Genomic DNA, 15,855 nt, shown 5'->3' with positions numbered 1-15,855 from the left:
TAGTGAAATTACATTTTGGAAACTGAGTAAAAGATTGTAGGAGCTATCTGTTTGGAGACACAGACAGTGATCACAACCTGGTTCTGATGAAAAGTTCATAAGAGTTCAAATGTCTGAAGAAAAAGACAGTGAAGCAGAAATCAGAAGTAGAAAATTTGAGAATGAGAGTCAGACAGGGCAGTATACGCAAGAAACATACAAACTAGTTAGAAATTTCCAATACGGCAAAGTGAAAGAAGACTGAACAAATGACATCTGGTATATATAAGGTATTAGGAAAGATAGTTGGAAAATCTAAACCCAAAAACAAGAGCAAATGTATTACAGAAGATAATCTTCAGCTTAATGAAAAGACGACTAAGCAAAAACACAAGAAAGTTTTCTCGAGGAAATAGGCACAGAAAGAGAGGAAAATATACAAAACGGAAGAACCGATATAAATAAATTTTGTAACAAACAGAAAACATCAATCTCAGATACAGCTGAAGACAAAGAGGGAAAAATACTGTCTGTGAAGACACGGTGAAGGGACGGAAAGAATAAAACTAGGAATTGCACGACAGAATGCCTTTATCAGAGGATGTAATAGGGAAGGAAGAGGAAGTATATGAAGATGACAAAGGAGATGACATTCTGCAAGAATAATTTGAGAAAGCTCCTAAAGGTCTTCGGGAGAACAAAACAGTGGATACTGAGGAAATTCCTGCAGAACTAACTGAGAATGTTGGTAACAGCACAATAATGGTTATACTGAAACTGATTAGGTCTATCTGTAAAACAAGGGAGATACCAAATGACTTCCAGAAATGCACAACAGTTCCTATGCCGAAGAAGGTGGCAGCTATAAAATGTCAGCAGTACCGAACCTTAGGCCTAATCACGCACATTGACAGGAGTATAGTCATCGGATGCTGCGCTGACGAATGGGCAACAGTTGCCCCCTAGAGCTCCGCAACGCTAACACCATCGGTGATCTAGTTAAAGCTGAGCAGAGGAATTCTCGCCCCAGTTCACAGTCACCAATCGAGATGACAGTGTCGTCTCAGATAGCCCAGCAGTGTAGTAAATGCCTTCGGCAGAAGTTTAACGAGAACATTATGTCAGTCGTGCCTCGAGTGAAGAGTCTCGCGAATTCACCTGTATCGAGTGATACTTTAATATTCGGAGACAATGGTAAATACTCTGAACATTATTGTGGAAATGGATTGTTCAAAGTTAAATATGAGCGCATAACTATACTGTGATAAAGAGAACTAATATTTTGTGTGTTGCAGTTTCACTCAATCTACTCCTCATCTCTGTACTGGTGAGTGCATTTTTGTCAGGAATAATAAGTACGGTACGGCGAAAGATGAGATGACTGTATGCAGTGCTGAAGAAGAGTACGAAAATCTAAGAATAATAACTGGTAGGTAGGAGCTAGAAGTGATAAACAAATTTGACTGTTTGGGAAGAAATATCACAAGGGATGGCAGAAAGAAATGGTAAGCAGAATACAGCAGCAAAAACTGCATTCAGAATGAAAAAGAAGTTACTCACTAGCAAGAATAAACGATGCAGTCCCCAACAATCAGTCTTTCCTTCTCATCCCGTACGGTAAGTCTCCTCTCACCTGCAGTTCTGGATGACTTTCCCAAAATTTACCCCTTTTCCTTCACCCTTCTTCCTTCCCCTTCAACACTTCTGCCCGAAGATGAAGAAGGAGCCACTGGCTCCGAAAGCTCGCCAGTCACAACAGTCTTACGCGAGAGTTCCGCCGCCGCTCAACAAGTAGACTTTTTATCTATCAGATTAAATAATTTTATCATTAATTAATTGTTTATGTAGTTATATTAGTCTGGACATAAGGACGCATATCACGAAAGCGCTGCTCAGAGTGTTGCCCTATATGGGTGCGAAACTTTGACAGTAGGAAAACGAGAGGGAACCCCAGGAGATGTGGTGCTACAGAAGGATAACATAGACCAGCTGGAGAGATATCTGACATTAAGAAGTGTTGAGAGGAGTACAAGAAACCACATCTCTGTGGTGGCTCATCTGAACAAGATGAGAGAATCTCGTACCGCACATTTTAATACATTACATCATCACTGGAACAATAGCAAAAGTATCTACTGAGGGAAGGAATCGTGGGAACGACTGAGGATGTGCGGTGACTATATACTACTAAAAACTGATATCAGAGAGACCTGATATGTTTGAGGAAACAATAAATCTGATTATGCTGTAAACAAAACATTAAATATGGCAATATAATACAAGTAATACATAAATATAACATATGTCAAGTGAAAATTGGTTGTACACTGTCACAGAAATTTAAGAACAAGCAAGGGTCTGTTACAAGGCTGCTCCATCTCATTAACATTATTTAAAATCTATGCAGACATTAGTCTTAAGACAGGGTCTCGTAAATGCAATGAGATGGGGCTGGAAATTAAAGATGGAGTTTATTTACATCACCTACTATTTGCTGATGATCAAGTACTTATAGCACAAGATGGGGAGAATGCCAATGGTATATGTAACCAATTAACAATGGAATACAGAAACTGGGGATTGAAGATTAATTACCAGAAAACAGAATACCTCACTAATGATTCAGATGACTTATACACAGTGAGAAAGAAAATTAAGATGGTCAATACTTCCTGTTATTTGGGATATATTTTAAGGGTGAAGGGAAAATCAGAGGTAGAAATTAGTAAAGGAATTAGCAGTGGAAGGAAGGTCACAGCGATGCTCAACTCAGTCTTCTGGGGCAGAAATACAATAAACTGAACCAAAGACCTCATATATAAATTGATACTATGGAGAATAGATATGTATAGGGTGAAGACGTGAACTACTGATCTGAAAAAAAAAAAAAAAAAAAAAAAAAAAAAAAAAAAAAAAAAAACTGCAAGCAGCAGAAATGGACTTCGGGAGAAGATCAGCAACAATTTCTATGAAAGAGAAAAGTGAGAAATGACAAAATAATAAAAAAAAAATGGAAGTAAGAGAAAGAATACGTGATGTGGTGGATAGAAGGAAGTTACAAGGGTACAGGCATGTAAGAAGAATGGAGGAAGACAGAATTCCAAAAATGATCCTGGAATGGGAACCGGAGTGAAAGAGAAGAAGAGGACACTCTATGACCACCTGGCTCCAGAGTGTACAGTTAACAATGAGCAGACGTGGTGCATGGGAAGAAGATATGCAAGATCGGAACATCTGGACGGATATTCTGAGGAGATAAATTAATATTTTATGTGAGAGATGTAATTATTTCCGGGTATTTGTTATCTTGGAGAAAAACCTTAGTATAGAGGAAAATCTCAATAAATAATAAAATAATAATAAATGTGAGAACATCACAAAGGCCATTCCAAGATCAATGCACATACTTTTAATACGATATGCAAATTTCGGGTCAACAGATGTGTCCGTGACATATGGGTTTTGTGGTGTGTGATGTCACGACGGTGCACAGTTTAGTTTACGAGTTGGCTGTGTTTGTAGATGTCATCTTGTTGCGGTTGGTCGTGTCCTGTGGTGGTGTGTGTACGGTCTGAATGTTACGTGGTGTATCGGGTTCCTTTAAGCGTTGTCAGTAAGTGTGTTCAGAATATGTTAAGTACATGGGTAAGTTGGGTGGGCCGGGGACAGCGGCCGAGACAGACGAATTGCAGTTTGAGAAGAGAAAATATGAGACGGGTAGTCTTCGGTCGGTTTATGGGTGTGGGGGGCCATTAATTTCAGGAGGTGGATACGCAGACTGTGTTTTCAGGATTTTGGAGAGACGTACGAAGAGGGAATTGGTGGGGTTAATGGAGGGTATATAGAGGAGTAGAGTACGGTAGTGTCAGATGCTTTTTCATCGTATAAGGGGTTGGGAAAGAGGGATCATCATCATTTAGTTGTAAATCGTAGTTTACAGTTCAAGAATTACGAAACTGCAGCATGTACTAATACAATAGAGGGGCTTTTCACGGCAGTTAACTCAGTCACAGGGAGGGGGAAGAGACACTCTTCTAACCTGCAATCTCATTTAGATGAGTATTGCTGGCAGAAGAATGCTCCTGCGGAGTATTTCATTTCTCGCATTTTTTTGAGGGCTGTTGGTAAAATGCATATGCAAAGGATGGTTAGTTGAGGGGTTTTTGTATGTGGCAGGTTGTTGGCAATGTCTGTGGATTTAGGTGGGTTGTCTTATGATTATGTTGCCGAGGATTAGTTTTGTTGCAGTTGTTTTTGGGTTGTAGTGTGTGATTGAGTTACATTTATTTTCTGGTTTTTATTTGTTGGCCGATTTTTGTTTTTGGGGGGAAGGGTGAAGTTTGGGGAGGAGGAAGAGAGGGGTTGTGGTTGGTAGGTTGTGTGTGGGTTGGGAGTTTTTTTGGTTGTGTTCTGTTTGTGTGTGTGTGTGTGTGTGTGTGTGTGTGTGTGTGTGTGTGTGTGTGTGTGTGTGTGGAGGGGCGTGGGGGGGGGGGGGGCTGTGTTTGAGGCTGTGGCCGAGTTTGATTGGGGTAGCTGACCTAGTGTGTAGCACCGGAATTTTTTCGTGGTAAGTAGGCTTTTTTGAGTCTATTGTTCATGAGTTTTGATGTTTTGTGGGGTTTTTCCATGTGTTGTCGGTTTGGTGTTATTTACAAGTGTAGGTGTTTGATGCTTTGGTACTGTGACCTGTGGTTGATTTATGTAACTTAAGGGAAGTATCCGATTCCAATTTTTGTAGTTGTAGATGCGTTTTGGTGTTGTGAGCTGTTGTTGACCTATATAGGTCCAAGTGAAGTGTCCAATTCCAAGTCGTCGTAGCCCTGTGTGTTTTGGTATCATCAGTTGTAGTTGACCTATATAGGTCAAGGTAAGTGTCAGATCCCAGTTTTTGTTGCTTTTTGTGTTTGTTTCATGGTATCGAAAGTTGCCGTCTGATTATAATTTTTGGGTGTTGTCGGTTTTTATTTTGTGGTATCGACAATTGCGGTTGAGTTATGCAGGTAGAGGGAAGTGACCGATTATTACGAACATTGTGAGTGTAGCAGAATGTGGGAATTTTGTGTCGTTTTTCTGTTGTTTTGCGTGGTTTGGGATCGTGGTATGTGGTTTTATGTGTTTATATTTAGTTTGTACCCACAAAAAAAAAAGCCCAATTTCCCACACTGATCCCGTTAGTTTGATTACATTTTTAGAGGGACATGTGTTTGTTGTTTTTATATCTATATGTTTATGTAATGACATCATAGGTGCCATACTGGGGATGTTGAGAATGGTCGTTTCCACCATATTGGTGACACCACAGGTCAAAGCAGACGGGTTGAATCTGACGCATCTGTAATCCCCAAATTTCCATCAAAGAAATAAGCACACATCATAAACACATTGGTATGTGCAGTATTTTGAAGAAAGCACTGTCATTTGTGTTCTCATCCCCTTAGTCCTGAGACATTGCCACCTAAGAAGGCCAGATGAAAGCCAAATGCCAGGATTTTCTCAGAAAATTCAGGTTTCTTGCTTACTAACTTAGTGACCAATAGGCTTCTTATCCCAAAGTATGACACTGCAGAGTTTCATTTATGTGATTCAATTATGAGTGAACTGCATTAGATAAATTTTCCATATACTTATACGAATAACATAATTCAAGTTTAGCACAACATTTATAAGTACAGTCTTCGGAATCCACAACATTTAAAGTTTGCTAATCCCCATGACTATAACAGCTAAATTTTCAATATGGTAATTTCACACAATTTGCTGTTTCATTACTATTTAAAACTTAAAATGAAATTGCTGCTTTGAGGAGGCATTTCTGAAAGTATCCATTTCATCGTCATCAGCAGCAGCAGCAGCAGCAGCAGCAGCAGCAGCAGCAGCAGCAGCTGCTAAGGAAAATGGATGGGTAACTGTCGGTATTAGTAGGTCCTTCCAGACACTTACATTTTCAGTTCTTTGCATAAGCACTACCCCAATATATGGGTCTTTGGTTACTGTCCCACATATAAAAAAAATATAAGGAGCGCACTACATAGATAACATTCCAGTCTCTGTTCTGAAGGTATGCACAAAAAGCATACAAGCCCCATTAATAAATGAGTCATTTAGTTCAGGTATTTACCTAGAGTACTGTACCTAAAGACACCTAAGGTATCATTACTAATTACAGACAATTGAATCAATCACGAACACTACACTAATGAGTTACATGAATACATACAACATTCTTAATAACCTACAGTTTGGCTTCCTAAGTAGGAGAAGTACTTCACCTGCCTTTATGGAGTTCACAACAGTGATACTTTAGACACATGGCAAGGATGACTGCGCTACGTGCATATTCTTAGCCTTGTTTAGAGCTTATGATGCTGTCAGCCATAAAATACTACTAATAAAGCTACCATTAGATGTAGGCTAAGAGGAATAGCAAATGAGTGGTTCCAATGTCACCTCGAAAGCAGGGTGCAAGAGGGAGAGCTAGTTCACATATCTTCTGATGACAATTTTTTTAGTACAGCAAGTGACAGGCACGAATAACACAGGTGTTCCTCAAGATGGTGTTTTGGGTTCAATTCACAGTTAAGGTGCGAGATTGGACACTCCCCCCCCCTCCCCCCCCCCCCCCCCCAACACCCTGAGATCTAGCTAAGGTTAAAGGGTTGGCATTTGTTCGAGAGCTGGCAAAACCCAAAACATATGAAAGCCAAACAAATATTGCGGTAACAAATTGACTAGTAGTGTAGGCTAATGTTTAAAGCTGTGACACACTGAAAAATGCAAGGGGGGGGGGGGGGGTCTATATAACATTAACCCAATTCTGTTTTCCATATAAATCAAAGACTTTACAGACAATACAAGACACAGAAAAAAGTTCTCTTTAGTGATGGCAACAGCATCATACTCACTGATAAAATACCATAACCTCTATTACAGTAAGCAAATGAAACTCTTAAGGCTGTTTACAGTTGTGCAGTGTACAATAAATTTACATTGAAAATGAAGAAAACAAACAGTATGCACTTTAGCACCGAGAGGGATAACAGTTCTGTCACATTAAGTATAGATGAAAATCTGTAGACTGTAACAAACACAAAATTTCAAGGGATCAATCCTGATTGCCAATTAGCATGGAATGACACAATAAGATACTGGCAAAAAGAAAGTTATGAGGATATTTTTCTCTTGGGTTCTATCATCAGTTTGTAACAGCTAATGTCTTGCTGTGACATATTCTCACACACACTCAGTTCTCAGCTATTGGATTCTTTCCTGGTTGCGAAAGACCCAGAACATGGGGATCACTTTTAAACTGCGGAATAGGTCTGTAAGAATAATAACTAGAAGTAGTTGCCTGGCTTACTATAAAGAACTGTTAAAAACGATACATCATTCCTGCACCAAGTGAGCACATCTTCGAAGCTGTTGTGCATATCAGGGAAAAGAATCCTAAGTGTTTCACTAATTGGTCTACTCGTAGCTATAGAATAAGAGCCAGTTTGGAATTACCGTGGAGAAACAGAAAAAATTCAAAACCGCCCTTTCTATCAGGGAATAAAACCATATACTGAATTGCCAAACAAGATGAAAAATATTATTAAAATATATCTGTTTAAAGAAGTAGTTAAAATGTTATTCATAAGTAATTTATACTATACAACCATAGATAACTTAGACGACTCAGATTAGTGGTTATAGTGAAACTGGATGACAATAGAGCTGTCACATTAAAATATCCCATGACAATATCTACACAGCAATCATTCTCCTGAGTTCAACATCTCACTCATCATGGGGGATGCTGACTGTTATTCAGGCAGACTGAGGGTAGGACACGAACACATCCTTGGAGCATAGTTGTACGTCCACAGACACGGAATCAGTTTTCCAAACAGACTGGAGTTTGTGTAATGGGTATAGCAGCATGTTTATGGTTCAGGAGTCACTAGCAAGTGTCCTGGGTGTGTGCACTAACAAAGAGCAAATGTATATTTTATATAATAAGTTATCTGGAAATAGTATGCATATCTAACAATATTGTACAATAGGAACAAACTGAATGAGAAAGTGCAGTTATTAAGACACTGATCTCAAATTCAGGGCTATGGGAGTTTGTTCTGTCCGGGCATCCTGACTAATGTTTCTCTGAATTATTTCAGGTGGATGCTACCATGATTCCCTCATAGAGGCCACAGCCAATCGCATGATCTAGCCTCGTAAATCATACTTACATATTCAGTGTGTACATGTATTTTGGAGAAACTTATTTTCATGGTATTACGACGGCAAATACTGTATCACTGTATGATGATTCCTGGATGAATAAATAATCACACGGCAACTGGAGGTATTTTGTCGTTATGTAAACGCGCAAAAGAATTATTTGCTAAGACACTATAACTTTTTTCGGTAATATTGTTCTCATTTTATTTATAGTTCGGATGCAGCGATATGAATGCCCGGAACGCTAAAATATCCTTCCCTCTTCAAAAGTTGCAAGCAACGTTCTAGAGTAACAAAACATCGATGTGATGGAGTTCTTAAGAATTTTTTTTTTTTTTTTTTTTTTTTTGCGCCAATTCAACGCGTTACTAATTAACACACAGATCTTTCATGAGAAGGTTTCCCCTGACATAACTAGACGACGTGGGCAGAAGGGTTCTTGGATAAGAACCATCAGCTAGTAATCCGTATGAATATATTTTATCTAACGACTGAACACTGTTTGCAATTCATTTCAAAGTCTTACGTAACAAAGAATATTTATTAAGTTGCCAGGGGTCCTGGTATATCATGCTTCTTAAAGCCGGCTGGTCCTGGTGTTAACTAGTTTCGCGTACAGGACTAATATTATAATAACCAAATATGGATAAAACTTACTCCTACAAAGAGCAACAGTAAACACACGACGTTTCTATTCGGATTCATAATTGCACAGTCACTTTACTTTGAATTCACTATACGCGTCATATACACATTGCCTACTCTACTTTGACAACTTTAACCGGATGTGACGTATGTAAACATGTGCCGCTGACTTATTCAAAACACTCGTTATGGCAAAGACGTATTTTATAACTTATTGCACACTTTCGCCAACATAGTTAGAACTATATCACACTGAAATATCGAGTATTTAGACTCCTCTAATCAATTTCTGGAATATGAGGAAAATATGTATCGTGGCAAAATGTAATAGAATAAATAGATACACTCTTATCTCAGGGAAAAATTATTACACTACTTGTATTTTGTTTCAGATTTGGCCACCCTGAATTTACGGACGACGAATTGTTCTATCAATACAAGTTCGTATAGTCTGTGAGTTGTAAATTTTGTGCAACAGCTGGGAAGATGAGGGGCGTCCTATTTGGAGCATTTTCACTATTTCTATGCGTCTCGTGTTCTGCTGACAAACTGGATTATGTGCCGGATGTTGTTCCTCAAGAACCATCATCGGTTTTAAATGTTCACTACGGAAAACATGCTGTAGAAAACGGCAATCAGTTGACGCCTACTGATGTAAAAGACCATCCGTCAGTAACGTGGGACGCGGAGAAAGATACCTATTATACTCTTGCGATGACGGATCCAGATGCGCCGAGCAGAAAAGATCCAAAGTTTCGGGAATTTCTTCACTGGCTCGTGGTAAATATTCCCGGAAACGACATTGCCAAGGGGGAAACACTGGCAGAATATGTTGGATCTGGGCCGCCGCGTGGAACTGGCCTACATCGCTATGTATTTCTCGTGTTCAAACAACCAGGAAAGCTCGATTTCGACGAAGAACCTACAAGCAGAACCTCTCGTATCGGCAGACCCCGATTTTCCATTCACAAATTTGTACAAAAATATAACATGGAAGAACCAGCAGTAGGTGGAAATTATTATCAGGCACAATATGATGATTATGTACCTGTTATTCAACGGCAGCTAAGCGGCTAAATTTCTCGCTTCCACCAATAATTACTTAACCGAAAAATCCATGACATTTGCTAGTCTAGTTCTTGGAATCTCATTATTTTTTTTTTAGTTGTTGGTCAGAATAGAATGTTAATATCTAGATTAAATGATATTTAACACTTACTTTGTGCCTTGTAAGATAGTTACTTCGCAATTTTTTCTAAAAATATCGCTGTGGAAGATACAGAAATCAAAGTATTTCGTTATTATTGTGCCAGTTCCTATGCTTATCTTTCTTCTGTTAGCTTGAAGCCTAGGGTAGTATTAGCCAATTTTATGTGCCCTTTATGGATTATATTGTTTATAGTATTGATAAAACATTGAGCTTTTTGTGCCATTTAATAAAGGTGATTTTATTGTAAATATTACTTTCTAACTAATAGGGTAACATGGTGCCACATAATTTTCATTTTGCCAAATTTTACTCATAGTAATAACTTACTACTTTTTGTACCTTTTTATGAGCTGATGATTAAAAATATTTCATTCTATGAATTTCAGTATTAAATGAAAAAATTAAAACAAACTTTCTTCATTTCCAGTCTCTATTTTTATGTAATTTCTGTCTTTATCAATGAAAGACTACTTCACAATATTTGAAGCTGTGTATGGTTGGCTTTACTGTTGTGTAAGAGTGTAATACATATCTAACATTACTTTCAGGATGTTACTGTAGAGAGAGAGAGAGAGTGTGTGTGTGTGTCTGCTTGGTATCTGCCCATGCTTTAACCATATAGTGATTTCAAACAAAAATGTTCTAGCCTCTGTCCAATATTATTTTGCCTGCTTTTGCTCCGTTAGTGTACTTCACCACAGACAGCAATGTTTAATTTGGATTTGCATTGCTTGTTACCAACGTAATAGGTCCACCTTTTCTATGCAATTTACCTTAGGTATTTGCTTCAATGTGATGGCCAGAGCTAAATGGGCAATGCTAAATGGTTTGTGCTACACTTCAGAATTTCATTCCTTTTCAGTTAATGCACACTGCAGCCTATCATGTCTCCCACATAAAACACTAGTGTAATTACTTATTACATGAATTTTGTGTTTATTGGATTATAATACACAGGTATATACTTCGGAAGTAATATTGTGAACGGAAAATTTGCCACATAAGTGAAAATTGGACATGATTTAGACACACACATAGTCCCTGCTTGTAGAGAGAGAGATGTACAGAAATAATTAGATTTATATTCCATGAAAATTTTTCATATATTCCTATGTTAAGCTCCTGTTAAAAACTGTATATTGTTAAAATGAATTTAATATGTCTTTAAAATTAACGAGCATAAACATGACACAAAATTATTTAACTATTAATTTAATAGCAGTTGCGAATGCTAAAACCACAGTAGCTAAGCTTAGTGGATTATCACTAAGCTTAGTGGATTATCAGTTAAGAGTTTAAGATATTTGACTGTAACCAAATACAATGATATCCGGATTGGCTAAATGGTGTCCCTGAACTTGTTATTCATTTGAGTACAACAGACAGTGTGACAAATCACTGTGATTTAACTCAGAGCTGAGGTTATGTATGTATGATGCATATGACAAATTAGTTTTAAAAAATATTTATTTTACAGGAGTCATGTTTTATTTTCTTGTTTAATTGCAAAAGTGTTGTCATCAGCTATGCAGCAACACTGTGGCATAGCCGAGCAATATTCCTGTTGAAGAGAGACCTTGCTGAGGTGTTATGACCTGAGGCCAAGTCAGTACCCACTACAAAGAAGAACGCATACAACAGGAATGCAGCAGGTGTTGGTTTTGCATTATGACGTACTAGATTCTATACTCCTGAGCAGAATAATATGCAAATTCAAAAAAACATTGTTATGCAGCTGTGCCAACGTTGTGGGAATGGTTGGTTCTACTAATGTGAAAAGGTCACATGTTTTCAGCATGCTGGTAGGCCCTACTTCCTGTATAATAACGGTCAAATTCTACATTTGTGTGGCTATGGATCTTAAGTGGCTGGATAAACACTTTGTTGAAGTTGGTATTGTGCATGCAACTACTGGAATGCGTTATTTCGCCGCGATAACCGCTTTATTTTATTCAGTTGAAACGTAGTGATCGGTTTTCTCATCTGTTTCTTGCTTACAACGAGGACTCGATGTTTTCTTTCACATTTCACAAGAATTTTCACCTTTGGCACAGATGCAGTGAATAGAAAAGGGAAAAAAATGGTGAACAATGAAAAGCAACACAACACAGCAAGGTTGACAATGAAGTTTACTTGTAGGGTAACATTTTTCGGACGGCCAATAACACAGCGGGGAGGGAATGAGAGGTTAAAGGATTGTTTTTCCGCTTTATTTCGCTTTAGCTCGGAAGATGGTGTGTTTGTTATCAACAGGAGTGTAGAAGTGCGCAAACGGGATAACTGTGAATTTCATAAGTATGATGCATACATCAATGACCAGAGCTGTGGAACACAGAAAGTAACACTACCTACAAAAACAGCAGTCTGAAAGAGGGCACTGTTGCTGCACAAGCATAGTAAAAGGTCTGCATTAGTGTTTGTTAGGTAGCTAAAACTTTTTTCAAACTTCGTTACGTGTGTTCCGTGTTCATGGGCAGCAACTTGCGAACTCCGACTTCGTATTGCGGTGTTCGTTTACATTACTTTTCACATCCTGTAACTGGTTGAGACATACCACATTAGTGTGTTAATGGTAAATTGACCGATCAGCTTCATATCACGGAAACAGAAGAAGTTTGTTTTTGGTTATAATAATTATGGTCGTGATAACCAGGGCGCGCGTTCTCGTATAATTCTCATGAAATTACCAATATCATTAACATTCTCGTATGTTCTGAATAATACTGTATTCGTGGTATATTATAGACTATAGACTACATGTAGTGGCTAAACAACTTGATTTCGAAGAGATGTAGAATAAAAATATAACAAGATTTTGTACCTTTGATTCAAATTCGTAGTCCATTTCTTCTAACTATTCTTGCCTTTTCGTTTTATACAGAGTGCCCTACGTCATGTTTTGGTACATTTCATGTATTGGTTGAGAAGTTAAACAAGTGACATTTTCTGGATCCACGTAATACATTCGGTGGCAAGAAGTGTCCCATCATTTAGTGTGTTGGTTTGGAGTTGCTTTCTGATTTTGGTTTTCAGCGGGTTTAGCTGAAATTTAACATAAAATGTTAACGTAAAAAGCATGATTGCATGTTAATAACCAGTTTGAGCTTTAAAGATTTACATAACTCAGAAAAAAAATCTTTCACAGAAAGCACTTAAATGAGTTAAACTCAAAACTGAGAGAGCAAAATAGCTCAATTCCTTGAATACTTCAGCTTAATTATTTAATATATTCCACATTATATCTGGTGATTGCTCCTTTTGTAGATTAGTACTTGTTCCATAGATCATGAATACGACACTTCGTAATGATGTGGAACGTGTTAGGTTAATAAACGGTGTCTATACAAGATATTACATCACACAAAATTATATGACAATATTTTCAATTTTTTTTTTGTAGGAGGTGGGGAAATTACCCACTTACTATGTCCAGTAATTCATCTAATGAGTAGAAGGAGTTGCCATTAAGAAATTCTTTTAATTTTCTTTTAAATGCTATATGGCTATCTGTCAGACTTTTGATGCTGTTAGGTGACCAAAGACTTTTGTGGCAGCATAATATACCCCCTTCTGAGCCAAAGTTAGATTTAACCTTGAGTAGTGAAGATCATCCGTTTTCCTAGTGCTGCTATTAATTTTGAATTCGTTTGGATTGTTAATAACAAATTTCATAAGTGAATGTATATATTGTGAGGCTACAGTGAAGATCCCTAGCTCTTTAAATAAGTGTCTGCAGGATGATCTTGTATGGGCACCAGCAATTATTCTGATTACACGCTTTTGTGCAATGAACACTCTTTTACTCAATGATGAGTTACTCCAGAATACGATGCCACAAGAAAGCAGAGAATGCAAATAAGTGTGGTAAGCTAATTTACTGAGATGTATATTGCTAAAATTTGCAATGACCTTAATAGCATAAATAGCTGTACTCAAACGTTTCAGTGGATCTTCAGAGTGTTTTTTCCAGTTCAACCCCTCATCAGTGCATACACCTAGGAATTTTGAATATTCTACCTCAGCTACCGATTTCTGATCGAAGTCTATATTTATTAATGGTGTCATTCCATTTACTGTGTGGAACTGCATGTACTGTGTTTTGTCAAAGTTTAATGAGAGCTCATTTGCAGAGAACCACTTAATGATTTTCTGAGAAACATCATTTACAATTTCGCCAGTTAATTCTTGTCTGTTGGGTGTGATAGCTACATTTGTATCATCGGCAAAAAGTACCAGCTTTGCATCTTCGTGAATATAGAATGGCAAGACATTAATACATATTAAGAACAGCAGTGGACCCAATACCAAACCTTGTGTCACCCCATTCCTGATTGTTCCCCAGTTTGAGAAACCACCAGTTTTTTGCATTATTATGTGAACTGCTTATTTCAACTTTCTGCACTCTTCCAGTTAAGTATGATTTAAACCATTTGAGCGCTGTCCCATTCGTACCATGTACTTGAGCTTATCTAGAAGTATTCCATGATTTACACAATGAAAAGCCTTTGAGAGATCACAAAAAATCCCAACGGGTGACTTCCAGTTACTCAGAGCATTTAATATTCAGTAGTGAAAGTGTATATAGCATTTTCCATTCTGGTAACCAAACGGACATTTTGTTAAAACTTTATTTTTCAAAGGTGTGAAGCTACTCTACAATACATTACTTTTTCAAGAATTTTGAATAAGGCAATCAGAAGAGAGATTGAGCGGCAGTTGTTGACATCAGACATATCCCCTTTTATATGCAGTGGTTTAACAACGGCATACGGCAGTCTATTTGGGAAAATACCCTGCTTGAGAGAGCTATTACATATGTGCTAAGAATCTCACTTATCTCTTGGGAACAAGCTTTTATTCTCCTGCTGGAAATGCCATCAATTCCATGTGAGCTTTTAATCTTGAGAGAGTTTATTATCTTCCTAATTTCAGAAGGAGAGGTGGGTGGTATATCAGTTGTATCAAATGGTGTGGGTAAGGCCTCTTCCATTAACTGCCTTGCTTCTTCTAATGAACATTTTGATCCTATTTTCTCTACAACATTTAAAAAATAATTATTCAAAATGTTTTCGACTTCCGGCTTGTTGTTTGTCAAGTTTGCATTCGCTCTGATGGTAATGCCGTCATCCTGTACTCTCGGTTGCCCTGTCTCCCTTGTAAGAGTATTCCAAACTGTTTCGATTTTGTTATCAGAGGTATTAATCTCAGACATGATGCACATGCTTCTGGACTTTTTAATAACCTTTCTTAATGTAGCACAGAAGTTTTGATAATATTTGGCTGTTTCTGGGTCACTACCCTTTCTTGTTGTTAGACACAGTTCACTTTTGTGCTTCCGAGATATTTTTATTCCTTTAGTGAGCCAAGGTTTTTTTGCATGGTTTCTTGGGGAAACAGTTTTCAAATTCTCTTACAAGTGTATTACGAAATATGTTATATTTTAAATTAGCATCGGGTTCCTCGTACTCCTCATCCCAGTCTAACTGCTGAAGATTTTCTCTGAAATTTCTAATTGTTGGGTCATTAATTGAACGCACAACTTCGGAGTTAGCAGGGCAGTTAGTCTGCGAGTCAATTGAAAACCAGGGGGAGACGAGTCCACTGGTCATCTATAGTTTGTGTTAAATCAACATCTGTGGGAGCAAAAATACGTGACTTAAGTTCCATCGAGGCCACAAACGACGGTCTCGTTCTCCGAAACTTTGTGACAGAGCATGTTTAGGTTTCAGAGCTACTAGTGTGGGCAGCACTTTATCATCCGTAGCATATCTCAATTTGATCTGGCTGAAGCTGTCTGTAAACCC

At 37.9% G+C, this 15,855-nt stretch overlaps 2 protein-coding genes across 2 annotated transcripts in view; one reads left to right on the top strand and one right to left on the bottom strand.

Moving 5' to 3' along the window:
• LOC126293558 (protein disulfide-isomerase A5) overlaps positions 1-8,992 on the bottom strand; it is a 112,736-nt gene extending 103,744 nt beyond the window's left edge. The window contains exon 1 of the mRNA XM_049986836.1: positions 8,854-8,992. Coding sequence (XP_049842793.1) covers positions 8,854-8,901 — 48 coding nt within the window. The 5' untranslated portion in view covers positions 8,902-8,992. The remainder of the gene's footprint in view (positions 1-8,853) is intronic.
• A 277-nt stretch (positions 8,993-9,269) lies between these two features.
• LOC126293564 (protein D3-like) lies at positions 9,270-10,431 on the top strand. The gene has a single exon (XM_049986844.1). The coding sequence runs from the start codon at positions 9,328-9,330 to the stop codon at positions 9,916-9,918; it is 591 nt and encodes a 196-aa protein (XP_049842801.1). The 5' UTR covers positions 9,270-9,327; the 3' UTR covers positions 9,919-10,431.
• The last annotated feature ends 5,424 nt before the right edge of the window (positions 10,432-15,855 follow it).

Source organism: Schistocerca gregaria, chromosome 10 (assembly GCF_023897955.1).
Source record: "Schistocerca gregaria isolate iqSchGreg1 chromosome 10, iqSchGreg1.2, whole genome shotgun sequence".
Taxonomy (NCBI): domain Eukaryota; kingdom Metazoa; phylum Arthropoda; class Insecta; order Orthoptera; family Acrididae; genus Schistocerca; species Schistocerca gregaria.
Note: the sequence above shows the minus strand (reverse complement) of the source record. Positions and strands in the feature narration are given on the sequence as shown.

Coding starts and splice junctions, on each gene's coding strand:
- LOC126293564 (XM_049986844.1), top strand. CDS start 9,328: ATGAGGGGCGTCCTATTTGGAGCATTTTCACTATTTCTATGCGTCTCG.